Raw genomic sequence first — 18345 nt, forward strand, 5'->3', positions numbered from 1 at the left:
ATATATAAAAAACGTTACAATGGAACAGCAAATATTAGACAGTCAGTCACATACGTGAGGTTGGTGAACGTTACGGAGGCAGCTGTCAATAATTAATTGCATTAGTAGTGACATAATTGCCTCATTCTCTTCTCCCATTGGCTCGAATAAAGATCAATAGGAGGAAAACTTTTTTAATGTATAGAGAGATAATAATAAACTGTCCACTAACTGCATACTATAAAGTAAAAAAAAAAAAAAAAATTGTACTCAGCACTTACCAGGTCATCAACAACAAATATAATTATATTTGGTGGTGATGCTTCTAGTAGTGGGACGAATGACAATACATAAATCATCCACATGGTAAATATCCATGATGCATTAATCCATGACATCATCCTATTAAAGGGGGGAAAAAGCAATTTATATATACAACATCAAGTGAGAAATCCAAATATGATTTTATCTTTTTTAAAACCAGGCATAGTGATATATGAGTAAACAAATACTAATAAGTAACATAATTTTAATAACAACAGCTTATATTACTCCACAGATCTCTTCTTCTAGCCCTCTGTTCACTCAGGTTGATTGTTATGAACAAGAAAAGCTTACAACAAGCATAGTGTTAGGGTCTAATACTATGTTGTTGCTGGTTATTCTTGTTCATAACAATCAACATGAGTAAACAGAAGACTAGAAGAAGACATCCATGAAGTAATATAAGCTGTTTTCATTAAAATTACGTTACTTATTCAAATCAAATGTTTCCTAAGTTTTAATATCAAATACTAATAAGTTCATGAGCAGCATATACAGTGGGAAAATATGCTATCTAAACTTGGCCCTGTTAGTTTAAACAATATTTAAAAATGCTTCAAAAATATGGAATTTATCAATAAAGTTACTAAATATAAAAGATTACCTCTTTCATTATATATATTCAAGTCATTATTCAAATACTATAAATATTCAAAATTATATATTCAAGTAATTCCTCACATATTAAGAATCTTCAACCAAAAGAAACTAGTGTACTAGGCAGGAGGTACCATACGGGTACTAGTGTGGGATTTAGTCAAGGGAATAAATTCTATCAAATGTAAGAGGATCTTGTTTTCACAAAGATGATAAATCTTAATAAATTTTTAAATTCTTTTTAGTGGGATCAACTGATAATGCTAACATATGCAAATACCAAATGGGAAGTGATCAAAAAAACTAATAAATTTTTTATGCTACCTAAAGGATACTCCTTGGGATTTAAAATGATACTGGCACAAAGGAAAATAGAAAAGAATTTTTGCTTATTTTAAACCAGATGGAAAGTATGAATCACATTAATCCACTGTGTTCAATTATGGAGATCTCATCTGAAAAGAGACATTGAGCTTCTTGGAAGGATCCAAGGACAGGCATATTGAATAAGATTGACAAATGGGCAACCATATGAGGAAAGCCTCCAATTAAATGGCTACAGAGTTTGGCAACGAGGCACCTCAGAAGTGACCTGATTGACATTCGTAGGCTCTGAGAAGGATTAGTAAAATGAACGAAGGCAGAATTTTCACTGTTACAGAGAATTCCAGAACATGGGGGCATAATTTAAAATTACAGGGGAACAGGTTTGGACTACATTGTAGGAAGTTTTCTTTTACCCAGTGAGTCAATTGCTGGAACAAGCTGCCTTTGCAGGTAGTTCAGGCTGACAGTTTGATTAATTCAAAGGTCAACTGGATAGTTTACCATTTAAGGAGGGAAACAAATAATTTGTATTCTTACCTACTTACCTACTCTTTTTTTTTTCGGCCAGTGCAGCAAAAACTTTTGACTTCTTTACACTATATGGCTATTACTATTACTTCATATTAATTGCAAACTACAGGAACCCCCGACTTACCTAATGATTTTCCTTGCAAAAGGAAACACGCGAGTGGTTGTAGAGCAAAGATCAAATGCCGCCCTCTTGCAGCTGCAGGAGTGGGCACAAATGCACATGCTCAAAATATCGCCAGAAAAAACCAAACAAATACTTCTAAAATGCAATTTTGACAAAAGAAGACGTCAATAAATCAAAATTAACACAACTACTATAAATATAGTTACACAACTAAAATATCTTGGAGTGGTCTTTGATTCAAAATTAACTTTTTATCCCCATTTGACTTACTTTGCGAAGAAAGTGAGAAATTATGCAGGTATAATTGCCAGGATCAGTCAAGCAGACTGGGGGCTCAAAAGAAAGACCCTGGCAGTCATATACCGTGATGTTCCTACCTGTTATCACCTACGGGGCTTGTGCATGGTTCACCAACTCGGCCATAGTAAGAAACAGGAATAAATTAGAATCGATACAAAGGACAATACTTTTCACTATTACCAAAGCATGTCGCACAGCGAGCACACCTGCACTACAGTTGCTGGCTGGAGCTCTCCCACTTTACCTGGAAGTAGCCAAAAGAGGCTTGTATTATAGACTTAAAAAAAGGGCATACCCACAGAATTTCTGGGAATAGCCCTTGATACAGCCAGGACCTTCAATGCTGAAAGAAAAAGAATAGCCAAAAAGTTCCATGAGCTATGGCAAACAAAATGGGAGCAGGAAACCAGTGGTCCAGTTACCAAAACGTTTCTGCCACAGGTAGCAATGGTCAGCCCAAAGCCACCTGGACTTTTTACAACATTCTTATTGACAGGTCATGGCTCCCTAAAGGCGAAACTAACCTCCCTATGGCTAACTGATGACCCAAATTGCACCTGTGACGAGAGTGAAGACTGGGCACATATTCTATATGAATGTATAATTTATGACATCCCCAGAACACAGCTAATAGCACAGATTGGCCCCCTTCCAAGAGGAGAATAACATCTATTCATTATAGAAGAGGAAAACTATAAAGCCTTTACAACCTTCACACAGAAAGCATTTGAAATGTGCAGAACTATCCAAAGAATGGCAATTCAGTCCCCCGTATATTAAATAATAATCAATAGTTAAAATTGCCCACATCTCCCACCACGCCCAGACGATGAACTAATAACTGTCAGGACAGCAGTATTCTGCACCCTGACATGACAAAACCGGATTGATTTGGATAACCCTAGGATTACCCTGCCATGTGTGGAAAACTGGGGCTCTACACCTAATAAGTAACCATGTGGGGGAGGAAGATGTACAGGCAACCAGGGAAGCAGATTAGCTGAAAAATATCAGTAAGCTGGTAGCAGGGGGAGCAAGTAAAATGAAAGACAGAAGGAATAGGCTAGTCACTGAGTGAAAGAGTGAATTAGGAATTAAAAGGTAATAAATGTTCAGTTTTGGTGAAAGAAAGACGGATCCAGCACAAGGGAAAGAAAGTGAATGAGTGTTATGGTGAATAGGAATAAGTGGAAGAGCAATTGTAATTGGCTGAAAGAATACAAAGTTAATAATAACTTACACTACTTTATATATACTAACAAACATTTACTAACAACACTATGACTGCATTCTCCCCTGGCCTGCAAAAAAATTGCGGTTAGGCCTGCACCACAACTGAAGAATAATAGTAAGTTGAGGTGCCCAGAGAGTGCAGTGCAGTGCAGTGCAGAAAGCAAGAGTCGAACAAATGAAATGAAAGCCAGAAGGATGAATGAGAGTGTAAATTTGTGAGAAAAAGAACACAAACCATAAATGTTAAAGTTAAGTTCACACTAACCCTAGTTTTAATCTTTTATATTCTTTCTTATTTAGCTTAAATATTAAGCATCAGTATTTAAATTACATTACACACCATTGCATTCCCCCCTGGTGTGTGAGAAAGAGATGAATGAGTGAAAAAAAAAAAAAAAAATATATATATATATATATATATATATATATATAAATAATCTAACAGAAAAAATATATATATTATAAACTAAAAAAAAAATATATATATATTATAAACTAAAAAAAAATAAATATATATATATATAAAAATAGAATGCAAGTAGAATGAGAATGCGGATTATGAATGAAGTAAATGTGTGTCTCTCCCCCCCCCCACCTGGTGGGTTCCCCACTGCCAGTTAACATGTACTGCCCCTAGAGTGGAATGGGCAGTTTGACCTTCCTACCGGATTCGACAAGATATGGACCTGACAACCATCTCCGATGAAGACATACTGCGGCTTTCCTGCCAACAAACACGCCATTTGGCGAACTGAACTGGGTACTCTAACCCGGGTTCCCTTTAAAATGCCATCCCCAGGCAGGGAGGGGAGGAGAGGAGATAGGTCTCTGTCTCCTCCACTCCCTGCTTCCCCCATACTTTGACTGGTGGGGCTCGTCCCCACTGATCTCTTTGGGGATGACTATTCTATCATCCCTATTCTTCTACCTGTTTCCCCCAAGTCTCCAGTATCCCCCCCACTCTAACTAACCCAAATGAGTATGCCCCTAACAATGCCGCCAAATTCTAATCAGCATCAAAAAATTCAACCGCTTTCTTGTAAACCTCTTTCAGCCTTTCCAAATTCCAGTGTTCACCCCCCCCCCACTTTTTTTTTCTTTTTTTGCCACTGAAATCCTCGGAAAATAGGTGGCGGGACCTGCCAGAGTACTTAAATAATCTACTGGGTGCCTGACCTGCCTCCTCGTGGCAAAGTGTGGGCAACGGTGGGTCCCAATAGGGGCCCAATGGCAAAATGGTCAGAGAAACAACAGAACATAACGCTACACAACAGACCACATCCCACACACTTTTTAAATCTGTAGCCACCACAGAATTCTGTGTTACAAAGAATACAACATGGAGATGGGGGAAACCCCCGGTGCCAACTAACACACTTTACACTTACCTAATACTCGACTTTACGTAAGTTTTTGCTGGCCAGTGCAAACTTTAAAAAATCATGGAAATGTATTTTGCATCCTGTAGGAATAAATGGAGGTATCGTGAAAATATCATAATGCAAACCCATTAACACATTGGTTTTTTTTGTTGTTTTTGTAATTCATTCCAAGTCCTTGGAAGTTGAAAATTTCACTATATTACTAAACTATTTATCTCTCTAAAAGGTCATATTTATAATGCAAATTGCACTACCCTTTCATCATTATCATATGTTCCCGTTATAAGAAACAATTTTGAACGGCTTTGTGATATTTTTCTAACGCACGTTTCTGGAGGTCACAACCATAAAACAATAAACACAATTTGCATTTTCTGATTTATTGGGCTTTTCTATTATTGCATCTAATTATAAACGAGTAGTAAACTCAATCTTATTGCATTTGCGATAATGCCAATAACTGTAATTGTGTGGGTTATTATGATGAAATGTGTTCCCTTCACAGAAAACTACAATCGTATAAAAAACAAATTTTCAGAAACTTCTCTTCATTCCTATTTACTTATTACAATGATGAAGGGAAAGTGACCAACGAAAAGAGCAAGAGGTGGTAATGCCAGGAAATTAAACAAAATTGATTTAGAAATGAAGATGAAAATTATTAAGAAGAAGAAGCAGGACAAATTTTGTCATCTATTCTATTGCAAGGGAATTAGGTCTCGCTGCTTCAACAGCGAATACTATTTTAAAGGACAGTGTGCATATAAAAGGACACGTCAGAGGATCAACACACTTAAGATCAACAGTGATCATAAAACAGTGTTCAGGTGCTATATCAAAGATAGAACAGCTATTAATAATATGAATGGAAAATCAGATTCAGAAGTGCCCCTGAATCCAATGGCCATTCAAGCAAAAGCAAGAAGTATTTACGAAGGTATTAAGGATAAGTACGGTGAATCCCAAGCCAAGTTTGTGGCAAGCAACAGGTGGTTTAATAGGTTCATGCATCGTGCTGGTTTTCACAACATTAAAGTATGCGGTGAAGTCGCCAGTGCCGATTCTGCAGCTGCAGAGAAATTTTGTTACGTGTTGGAAAAAATTATTGATGAAGATGGCTATCAACACAGCAAATTTTTAACATTGTATTGGGAAAAAAGACCGGATCGAACATACATTGCCAAAGAGGAAAAGACAATGCCAGGTTTCAAGGCTTCAAAAGATGGAGCCATGCTCTTCTTTGGAGCTAATGCAGTGGGAGATTACAGATTAAAACCACTGCTTGTGTACCATTCTGGAAATCCTCGTGCATTTAAGGGCATCAATAAAGCCACCTTGTGCATTTCCGATTGAACCAGAGAGCATGGATAACAATATCTCTCTTTGAGGATTGGTTTAAATGCTGCTTCATTCCCAAAGTTGAAAAATATTGTAAAGACAATGACATTCCTTTCAAGATTTTGCTTCTATTAGATAATGCTCCTGGATATCCTACACATCTAGGTAATTTCAATTCAAAGGTGAGAGTCATATTTCTACAGCCGAACACAGACTTCACAGATCCAACATATGGATCAGGGTGTTATTTCAAATTTAAAAGCATACTATTTATGCAAAAAAATTTGTTCAGGCATTGTCTGCGGTAGATGAGAAAAATTTTACATTAAGAGACATTTGGAAATCTTACAGTATTTACCATGCCATCTTAAACATTAATAATGTCTGGGCGGAAATTACTAAAAGTTGTTTAAATGGCCCACGGAAGTAAAATATGTCCATGGCAGGTAAAAGGCTTTGAAGGATTTGAAAAAAATGAATCATATTACGAGGTTACAGATAAGATTGTAAAGGTCGCAGAGCTACTTCAATTGGAGGTTGGTGCCAAAGATGTGGAGGAGTTAACAGAGGAAGAAGAGAAGAAATTATCTAATGAAGAACTTATTGACTCGCAGACAGCAATAGTGAAAGAAGAAAATGCTGACGAAGCTCAAGATGAACCAAATGAGGAGCCGAGGCGCTTAATCACCAGAGAGAGAGATGGCAATGGAATTTTGTGAAATTGCATCGGCAATGGCGAGGTTTGAAAAGATGGATCCTGACAGTGAATAATTCTTAAAAGTTAACAGAGGGTGAATGATATGCTTACTTGCTAAGAAATCTATGATGAAAAGAAAAAAGCCACCATCCAGTCATCCCTTAACGTGTTCTTTCATAAGGTTGAGCAGCCGACCCCTTCTAAATCTCAACAGCCCTCAACCTCCGCAGCAGCATAATTATCAGCTGAAGATGTTGATTCTGGCAACGATGCTCAAAAGGTAAAACTTACTGATGTTATGCCTGTCTCCTCTCTTTTTTTTTTGTAATTTTATAATTTTGAAATATTTTTTAAATTGGATGCTTTTGTAATTTTTCCTGCACGAGATATAAAATTGAATAAATACAATAAATAATTCTATTCACATGTTCATCGAACATTTCTTTTTTGATTCAATCAATTCAGTGAACACAGTTGCAATTGCTCCACAAGCATGGGGGGAAATTCTGACTTACGTAGTGTTCTGTGGAACTCAACCCTTCCGTAAATCAGAGAGTTCCTGTACTGATGATTCTAGATTGTTGATCAGCTAAATATGTATTCTGCATCCACATTCACATGCGAAGAAGTTTTCAGAGATGGGATATCGTTACTTCATATTAATTGCAAACTACTGATGATTCTGATCAGGAGCTAAATGATTTTATGAAAAATGAAAGGAAGCTGGAAGAGAAGCTGATACAGCTAAATGTAAATAAGGCATGTGAGACTGATGGAGCTCTCCAACTACATTTATAAAGAGAATTAAATCAGTAGCTAGAATAATGAGAACAGGCTTTCATTTCAGAGGTTTCCAAAGACTCAGGGTTGGTAAAAAGTGATGTGAGTAATAACTGACCTATAAGTATGATTTCTGTCCCAGGGAAAATAATGGAGTTGATAGTTAAAGAAGTAAAAGCAAGTTGATCTCGATAGGAATGTAGCTACAGCATTGGCAGTAATAATAGTAATATTAGCATTAGCATTAGTAGAGGCATATGATATGATGCAAGAAAGCAAGCTTATGCAGCATCAGCCAAAAAAAAAAAAAAAAAACACGCTCCCATTTCACCCCCTCCGTTCATTCCAAGTACCTGTCCAGCTCAGCCTTAAATTTATTTAGGCTATCAACTTCCACAACAAAGGATGGAAGTCTGTTCCACCAACCAACAACCCGCTAAAGGCAAACTTCCGCACATCTATCCTACAACTGTCTTTCCTCAATTTGAATTTATGATCTCTCAAATGATTATTCTGAGCAAGAGGAAGAATTCAATCAGCATTGAGCATGCTCAAACCATTCAAGCCTTTATACACCTCAATCAGATCACCTCGCAGGTGCCTAGTCTCCAGACACTGTAATTTGCAAAATTTAAGCCTTTCTTCATAAGAGCAACCCTTTGTTCCATTCACTAATCTTGTTGCCCTTCTCTGTACTTGTTCCAACAGCTCTACATCCTTCTTAAAATGAGGCCTCCAGACCTGTATACAGTACTCAAGGTGTGATCTGACCACTGCCTTATATAAGGGGATAATCACCTCCTTATCCCTGCTAGAAAACTTCCTGTATATCATTCACAAGACACTATGAACTACTCTTGCAGACCATCTGCATGGCTCTGAAAATTTCACATATCTGCCTGCACAATTACCCGCAGGTCCTTTTCGTTCTCTACCACTGTCAATGTACTACCACACAGTTGATATGTCACTCTGTGGTTGTTGCTTCCCATATGTAGTACTTTACATTTGTCAATGTTACACTTCATTTAACACTTCTCAGCCCATCTGCTCAACTTTTCTAGATCCTGTTGCAGCAGCGTACTGTCATTAGTGTCCTTAACAACCATGCCAACCTTCGTATCGTCTGCAAACTTGGGCATTAAGCTTGATTATACCATCATCAATATCATTTATAAATACAGAAAACAACAATGGACCCAATACTGAACCCTGAGGGACTCCACTAATAACATTAGTCCACGATGAGCAGTGTCCATTGATTACCACTCTCTGTCCTCTCCCACTCAACCATCCCTTTATCCATAGCAGCAATTTGCCTCCAATGCCACACTGCTCCAATTTGTGCAACAGTATCAAAACCTTTCTAAGATCCAAATATATGATATCAAAGTTATTCCCTGCATCCAGTTCCTTTGTGACCACATAATAGTATCCAATAAAATTGGTCAGGCAAGTCTTTCCCTTAACAAAACCATGCTGTGTCCAAGCTATAACTGAAGTCTTGTCTAGGTGATCCTGCAGTGCTTCTTTAACCAGTGCCTGCATTAATTTTCCTGGAACAGATGTTAAACTAACAGGTCTATAATTACTTGTGTTGCCCTTTGATCGTCCTTTGTGAATTGAGGTCACATTTGCACATTTCCAGTCCATGGGTAACTCCCCTGAGTCCAAAGAAGCTCTCATAATTATGGTTAAGGGTTTGCTTACTTCCTTTGCTGCCTCCTTTAATATAACTGGATAGATCCCGCCCATCCCGGGTGCCTTTTTTATGTTTATCTTCAACAATTTCTCCTCCACTTTCCTCTCAGTTATTACAAAATCATCCAGCTCACTGGCAGAGTTTAATACATCTCTGGCATTCCCATCCCTGAATAACTCCTCATGGGTGAATGTAGATGCAAAATACTCATTTAGTTTGTTAGCCACCTGAGCAGGATCATCAATGGTTGAACCATCAATGTTCAGTGGACCAGTCTGATTTATCCCTTTCCTTCTAGAGTTTACATAGGTAAAGAACTCTTTGTTGTTTTTCTTTGCATCCTTTGCCAAGGATTTCTCATAATCTGCTTTTGCCTGCCTAATCTCCTTTGTGACTTGGTTACTGACCAGCTTATATCTATCATAGGCTTCCATGTCAGCCATTAATTTATATGTATCCCATGCAATTTTCTTCTCTGTCACATGTCTCATTAGTTCATCTGACATCCATTTAGGCCTAAACCTTGAACAATATTTCTTAGTTGGTATGTAGAGCCTAGTAGCTTCCAAGATAAATTCTTTGAATGCTTCCCATTTTGAATTTGCTGTTGGTAACATCATCAGTTGGTCCACCGTATAGAATTTAAATACTGTCTCAGACCACCGTAGTCACCTTTACGAAAGCAAAAACCTTTCCCTTTATCCCTGATGGTAGTTACCTCTTTGAGTATGTTCCACTTAAGCACACTGTGATCACTGCCACCTAGTGGTTCCTTTATCTGCAGATTCTTAATGCATGAGGAATAACTACTGATAATCAGATCAAGAGTATTACTTCCTCTAGTTGCCTCCCGAAGATGCTGATGTAGAAAACAATCATCCAATAAATCCACAAAAGCCTTGCTAGTGTGTGAGTGACCAGCCCCCAAATTCCAGTCAATATCTGGGAAATTAAAATCCCCCATTATAAGACTCTCTTATTTACTGGCCCACTCTATTTCACTGTAGAGTTCCTTATTATACTCATCAGAGTCATTAGGCCTATAACACACTCCTACTCTCAATTTTGATCTCCCAATGCTTATGTCACACCAAACTGACTCGACACTGCACTGTCCAGCGATGTCGAATGGCTTCACTTCCTTGGATTTTATGTGTTTCTTAACTAATAGTATAACCCATCCTCCCTTCCTATCTTGTCTATCCTTCCTGTACACATTGTGCTCCCCAAATTCCAGTTTTGCATTCCTTATATCTGTGTGACACCATGTCTCTGATATCCCAACAATATCTGCCTTTGATGTTTTGAGCAATACCTCAAATTCATCAAATTTATTTACCAAACTCCTAGCATTGGTGTACATGCAAGTATACATGCACCTGTTCCTATTCTTAGCTACCCTAACAAAACCCATGTGTTTACTTGTACTGCAATGACTCTCAGCAGTCTCTGGCCATATGATGTAAGGCACCAGCCACAAAAAAAACCAAAAAATTTTCCCATTCCTTTCAATATTTTGTCCAAACCTTCCTTAACCCAATTCGCAGCCTCTTGAGGTCATTGGACCCAAGAGGCTACAAATGGGTCCAATGAACAGCAGTGAAAAATCAGCATATAACGATTCCAAATTTTTCACATTTTTGATTCCACCTTTATTTTTAATATTTTCTGGACATAACTTCAAAATATCGATTTTTTATATTAAAAACATACTTTTTAATTAATTTTTGATTAAAACTCTCTTTAGACCTATCGGTGAGCAAGCAAATTGAAAAACTCACACTTCAACAAACATATGTCATTGCATGCCAGCCTGTCAATAACAGAAGCACATGCTACATGAAACATGCATGTCAACAGTTTGATTCCAGATAATGTTTCAATGTCACAAAGCTAGAGTTTCACTGAGTGGTGGAAAGCAAGTGTCAGTAAAGCCACTTTGCTATCAATAACTGTACATGACCAATGCCGCTCTACATTTGTATATAATCAAGTAGTAGTAGAAGAAGTGGCAAATAATGCAAGAAAGCAAGCTTATATAGTACCAACCAAAAAAAAAAAAAAAAAAACCTACACACCTCACCCATCCATACCCTTCAAGAATGTTCCTAGTTCTCCCTTGATTGATTAGAGGCTGATTGTTGGAAGCTGGTTCCAACAATCAACCACCCATTGGCTGAAGGCAAACTTCCACACATCTATTCTGCAGCAATCCTTCCTCAACTTAAATTTATGCCTGCTCATGTGTGTAGTCTCAACAAGAGGAAGAATGCCATTCACATTCAGCTTACTCAATCCATTCAAGGCCTTAAACACATCAACCAGATAACCCTGGTTGATGTGTTTACGGTGCCTAGTCTCCAGATGCTGCAATTTGCAGAACTGAAGCCTTTGTAGGTAATGTTGTTGTTGTTGTTGTATGTTTTACGGCGCAACGGCACCTATAGGCCATTATGCGCCAAGCAATGGTAGGAGGCAAAAGGCTTTATTAAAAGAGAGATATATAGATACTATGTGAAGATTTAAGCATTATATTCTGTCATAGCATTTTATCCTTTTTAGGAAGGTGAAAACTGCATTAATATCAGATCTGTCGCCTAATATTTGTTCCAAAGTAGGTGTGGTTTGGGCTGCATAGTTTGATAAGAAGGTGGTCTGCCGTACTCCATTATAGAGAGGGCAGTCAACAATGATGTGCTGGACTGTGATTTGAGCATGGCAGTTCGGACAAGAAGGTGGGTCTGAGGAAGAGAGAAGATAAAGGTGAGTAAGGTGTGTATGTCCTATTCGTAATCTTGCAAGTGTGACTTCTTCCTTTCGGTTCGAGCGGAAACTAGATGGCCAAGACTGGAGTTTCGGTTTAATCCGAAGCAGTTTGTTGCCTTCTTGGTTTTGCCAGATGGTTTGCCAGTGAATCATACTTCGCTTTGTTATAAGACTTTTATAATCGGTGAAAGGAATTTTGAAAGAGTCATGAATTGGTTGCACAGTAGATTTGGCTGCGTGGTCGGCACTCTCATTGCCAGGTATGCCAACATGGCTAGCGACCCAACAAAATTTTATTACTTTCGTGTTCTTAGCAAGATGAGCCAGCAAGTTTTGAATATTACCAAGTAGGTAGTTATGATGCTTTCTTGGTTGCTGTAAAGCGAGAAGGGCACTCAGAGAGTCGGTAAAAATAATACTATGGGTATACTGCTTCAGCTTTATAGTTTCTAGCGCCATCTGAATGGCATGAAGTTCAGCAGTAAAGATACTGCATTCTAAAGGTAACTGATTAGAGATTGTTGATGATGGAAGAACAACAGCAGCACCGACGTGGTGATCAGTTTTGGAACCGTCTGTGTATATCATGGTATAAGATTCATATTTCTCAAGTAGAGATTTATGAAGCTGGTTTACATTCTGTGAAGAAAGAGTACGTTTCCCCCATTCTTGAAGGGACAGATCACAGGTGGCAGGGCAAAATGCCCACGGAGGAGTCGTGAAACTAGTGGTGGCTATTTTAGAAAGATCAAGCTGCCAATTATCAAGTAGTGAGCAAAGATGTATGCCAGCGGGTCGATTTATTGATGGATAAACGGCATACAAGTTCTCCCAATCTGGTGTAAATAGATGTTTCCACGATGGATGCAGGGGTTGGCTTTTTATTTTGACGGCATAATTCAGCAGTAAAATTTGTCTTCGTAGAGAGAGTGGGGGATCGTGAGCTTCAGCGTACAGGCTCTGCACAGGAGATGTGCGGTAGGCTCCAAGAGCAACGCGAAGGCCACTATGGTGAATAGGGTCCAAAGCCCTCAAAATGCTAGGTCTAGCAGGCGCCTCCGTAGCCAGGTGGGAAGGAGCAGCAGTGCGTAGCACACGCTTCTTGATTAGACCGGGGTTCGAGCCCGTCACCACCAAATACGGAGGATGCGGAAAGGTTAAGGAATGACCACCGCATATCCTGGAGCAATATGGCCTTAGTTGCTAATGCTCCTAAAAACCAAACAACAACAACAACAACAGCTAGGTCTAGCAGAGTTGTAAACTGGTGACGCATAGTCTAACCTTGATCTTACAATAGCATGATATAAATGAAGGAGTGTTTGACGGTCAGCACCCCATGTTGTAGCTGATAATACTCTCAAAATGTTTAGTTTCTTGAAATAGGTGGTTCTAAGTTCTTTAATATGGTCAAGAAAGGTCAATTTTTTATCTAAAGTTAATCCAAGGAAACGAATAGTAGGCACAACAGGTATATCATGGTTCCCCAGCTTTAGAAGTGGGTCAGGGTGGAGATTACGTCTTCTACAGAAATGAACTGCAACAGTTTTTTCAGGTGATATGCGGAACCCGTTGTCTGTGGCCCACGTTGTAATCTTATTAAGAGCTCCTTGCAATTGTCTCTCAATCATTCTCATGTTCTGTGAGTGACAAGATATACTGACATCATCTGCATATAAGGTAGTAAATACAGTGGCTGGAATGACCTTGGTAATTGAATTGATTTTTATAGTGAATAGAGTGGCACTTAAAACTGAGCCCTGTGGAACACCTTCTTCTTGGATGAATTTTCGGGAAAGAGTGGATTGAATACGGACCTGGAAGGATCGCTGCTTCAAAAAGTTCTGTATAAATCTTGGCATATTACCTCTGAAACCTAATGCATGTAGATCACGGAGAATTCCGTATCGCCAAGCTGTGTCAAAAGCTTTCTCAACATCTAAATAAACTGTAGTCAAATGTTCCTTCCTTAAGAATGCATTGCGAATCTGGTTTTCCATTTGTATCAATAGGTCTAAAGTTGATCTACCTGTATGAAATCCGCACTGCGATGAATTGATGAGGTTGTATTTGCTCAGCACCCAGGTGAGTCGAGAATTTACCATTTTTTCCATTATTTTTCCCATACAGCTGGTGAGGGCAATAGGTCGATAGTGACGCGGGTTGATTGGATCCTTGCCAGGTTTTAATAATGCTATGACATATGAGTGTCGCCAGTTATCAGGGAAAGTATCTTCTGTGAAAACCCGATTATATAGCTGGAGTAAGACACAAAGCGACTTTTTGCTCAGCTCTTTCAACATGACATAGTGTATTCCGTCAGGTCCAGCAGCACTGTGTTTCGAGCTGTTAAGAGCAAGCTGTAGTTCAATTATGGTAAAGGGACAGTTGTACATTTGATGGTGGTCTGTGTTAAAATTTAGGGTCTGCTTTTCAGCAAGAGACTTTAATTTCTGAAAGTTTGGCGAGTATGAGGATACAGCAGAGGTTTCAGCAAAGGATTCTCCGAGAGTGTTGGCTATGTCTTGAGGTAGTGAAACATCATTGCCGTTTATATTCAGTATTGATAGATGCGAAGGAGGATATTTATTATACATTTTTCTAATATTTTTCCAGATGGTTTGTGTTTTAGTGGACCGTGTAATAGTTGAGGCAAAATGTTTCCATGACTCTCTTTTACTTGCACGCTGAATGCGTCTAGCATTGGCTCTGGCTTTCTTAAAGTGTACTAGATTAGCAGCATTAGGGTTTTTGCGAAATTTATTCCAGGCTTTATTTTTCTCTCGTTTAGCTTGATTGCATTCATTGTTCCACCAGGGTTTTGGTCTTATTCTATGATCTGTGCACACTCTTGGTATTGCTGCTTCTGTGGCCAGCAATATTTGATTTGTTACATAATCAACCGCATTATTTATTGACATATTTGAAACAGTTGTTTTCTGCAGGGTGGCTAGTTGCCTATATTTTTCCCAATCAGCTTTGGCAAAGTTCCATTTGGCAGTTTGATTATGACAAGGTGGAGAATTTGATTCTACACGGCAGACTATTGGATAATGGTCACTACCCAGTAGACTGTCATGAACAGACCAATCAAATAGCGGAAAAAGGACTGGTGAGCATATGGAGAGATCAATTGCTGAGCTTGACCCAGAAGGTAGATGAAAATAAGTGGGTAAACCAGTATTCAGTAGAGTCAGATTAAATTTATCTAAAAGCTTTTCTAGTATTTTTCCTCGTTTATCAAGTATTCTATCACCCCATAGAGGATTATGTGCGTTAAAATCTCCCATGATGCAAAAGGGAGGAGGGAGCTGAGATACAACAGTTTCAAGATCAGTGTAAGAAATGTCTTGGTTAGGGGAAAGATATAAGGAAACAATGGTAAAAGAAAAAGGAGAAGATATTCGAGCAGCTACTGCTTCTAGATTTGTTTGTAACATTAATGGTCGGGAAGGGATATTGGAGTTGACTACAAGTGCAACCCCTCCATGAGCCGAATTGCTTAAATGAGAAACTCTATCTTTTCTGTAGATAACATGATGTTTAATTGAGGTAGCAAAAGAAGCTGTTAAGTTAGTTTCTTGGAGGCAGAAGGTAACTGGGTTATACTGGAGAAGGAGATCCCGAATATCATCAAGGTTGGTGCGATACCCTCTACAATTCCACTGAAGAAAACTGGGCATTATTTGGGTAAAGTGTGGTCCTCGGTTTCTGTCCGAGGTACTGTTGGCTTATGGTGACCAGATTTTCTTTTTGGGAAGTACGGTCTTCCCGTTTCCATCTCTTCTTCTGGGAAGAGATCGAGAACGGGATCTTCGCGGTCAGTGTTTCCTTCCATTTCAATCGAATCAGTTTTAGAAATATCAACACTTTTTGAGTACATTGGATTATTGGTAGAATGCGGAACAGTGATTGGTGTGTTAACAGCCTTGTTTGATTTATATTGTTTACCAGAAAGGGGCACAGCTTCCAAAATTGACCGAGCCCAATCTGACATTGATCTGTCTGGGGGAAACGTTACCTCAGTTTGAGTACCAGTCGTTATTCTTCTTTGCACAGTACTTGTTACCACAGTTGGTTTTTGGACTATTTCAGCAAAGCTGGGTCGAGTGTTAAATTGAGCCTGTACAGATTTTTTAGCTTCTTGGTACGAGATGTTTTTTTCGGCTTTGACCCGTTGAATGTTTTTTTCCTTTTTCCATAGGGGACAATCTCTGGAGTAGGTAGTATGTGGGCCATTACAATTTGAGCATTTGTGCTGCTCTGCTTTGCAGTCAGAGTGATTGTGCTCGCGTGAACCGCAGTTGGCACAAGTGGCTAAACCTCTACACACGTTTTGGGAATGCCCAAATTTTTGGCATTTAAAACAGCGTGTAGGGTTAGGAATGTATAATTTTATTTGACAATTCAGATAACCTGCTTTGATGGATGCTGGAGGTTTGGGGCTATCAAATGTTAGTATTATATTCCGTGTTGGAACTAGAGCATTGTCTCGTTTTGTGTATATGCGCTTTACATGCACAATTCCCTGGTCTTGCAATTCGTTTTTCAACTCTTCTTCTGAGAGATTTATGAGATCCCACTCAGCTATCATACCCCTGGAGGTGTTTAGAGTAGCATGAGGGGAGACAGTAATCGGTAATCCTCCAAAGGATGTCAGTTTTTGGAGCCGTTGTGATTGCCGTTCATCTGAGACCTCAACGAGCAAGTCGCCCGATCTCAGACGTTTAGTTGTTTTCGGAGATCCTATTAGATTTTCTAGGTATTTCTGAATTTTAAAAGGCGAGAGACTACCAAGAGACTTTTCTTGAGTAGAATGCAATACAAGGTGCATTGGATGCCTTCTTTGTAAACTGTCAGTTTTTTGACGTTTAGCACTGCATGAGTTAGAGTCTTCTGTCTCATGAGCAGCCATATTAGGATCTTTATGTCCTGTAGAAGAGATCATTTTGCTCCTTTTAGCCCCGGAAAGATAGCTTTTCTTTCCAGGTTACCGGCCCCGCCACGGGGAGGCAGGAGCAGTGCCACAAGGGTAACCAAGCGGCTGAGTTAGTTTGGTTAGTAAGATAACAAGAAACAGAAAGGTGAATTTCCTTCCTGGAACTCTGCCTACTTTTTGTAGTGCAAAGGTTTCTCAATACAAATAAATGAGGAAAACTGTGTTTAAAACCTAAAGAAAACTATTTGCTTTGCACACAATATATAGATCGCTTGGAAATCGCTTGGCTACACTAATAATCGCTTGGCACCCGGGGCCCTTTGTAGGTAAGAGCACCCTTTTGTTCCCTTCACCAATCTAGTTGCCCTTCTTTGCACCTGTTCCAGCAGATGTACATCCTTCTTAAAAAGTGAGACCTCCATACCTGTATAAAATACTCAAGACGTAGCCTAAGCATGACCTTGTACAAAGGGATAATCACCTCCTTATTCCTGCTAGCAAAGTTTCTGTATATCATTGGCAAAACCCCATGAGCTGTTCTGGCAGCATATCTGCACTCTCAGAAAATATCATGTCTGACTGCACAATTATCCCCAGGTCTTTTTCAGTCTTCACAACCCTGAATGTAGCACCACATAGTTCATAAGTTACTCTGTGTTACTTCTACGCATATGCAGTACCTTGCATTTGTCAATGTTAAACTTCAAGACCTTATTGCAGTAGGTCACCCTGATGACTGCCATTAAACGCCCTCCCAACATTTGTGTCATCTTCAAACTTAAGCATTATGCCTGATATACCTTCTGAAATCAACAATGTACCCGACAATGAACCCTGCAGAACTTCACTACTAACATTAGTCCATGAAGAATAGTGCCCACTGATTTCCACTCAACCATCACTTTATGCACAGCAGTAACTTGCCCTTAATATCACATTGCTCCAGTTTGTACAGCAGTCTTTTATATGCAACAGTACCAAAAGCCTTCCTGAAATCTATGATGTCAAAATTATTTATTGCATCCAATTCCTTGGTCACCGAATCATAGTAACTTTCAGATTGGATAGATGAGACCGCTCCTTGACAAAACCATGCTGTGATTGCAGAATAATTGCGTGCCTGTACAAATAGTCCTGCATTACTTCTTTAACCAATGATTCCATTATTTTCCTTAGAACAGCCATTAAGCTAACAGGTCTGTAATTACTCATGTCACCTTTGGTGATGCTACGAAAGTTGATTGAATTTTTTTTTTTTTTTTTTGATTTGGTAGTTGTTGGCGCATCGGCTTCTGTGGCCATATTGCACCTCCCAAGGTTTTTGCA

The 18345-nt window shown here is 39.0% G+C and overlaps 1 protein-coding gene across 1 annotated transcript in view; it reads right to left on the reverse strand.

Moving 5' to 3' along the window:
• Positions 1-16077, reverse strand: part of LOC150085928 (arylsulfatase B-like) — a 143810-nt gene extending 127733 nt beyond the window's left edge. The window contains exons 1-2 of the mRNA XM_090374744.1: positions 15845-16077; positions 261-381 (exon numbers count right to left, since the gene is read on the reverse strand). Of these exons, the coding sequence (XP_090230870.1) occupies positions 261-381; positions 15845-16077 (354 nt within the window). The remainder of the gene's footprint in view (positions 1-260; positions 382-15844) is intronic.
• Positions 16078-18345: the final 2268 nt, after the last annotated feature.

Source organism: Mastigoproctus giganteus, chromosome 5 (genome assembly GCF_048544385.1).
Source record: "Mastigoproctus giganteus isolate SK-2022 chromosome 5, ASM4854438v1, whole genome shotgun sequence".
NCBI lineage: Eukaryota > Metazoa > Arthropoda > Arachnida > Uropygi > Thelyphonidae > Mastigoproctus > Mastigoproctus giganteus.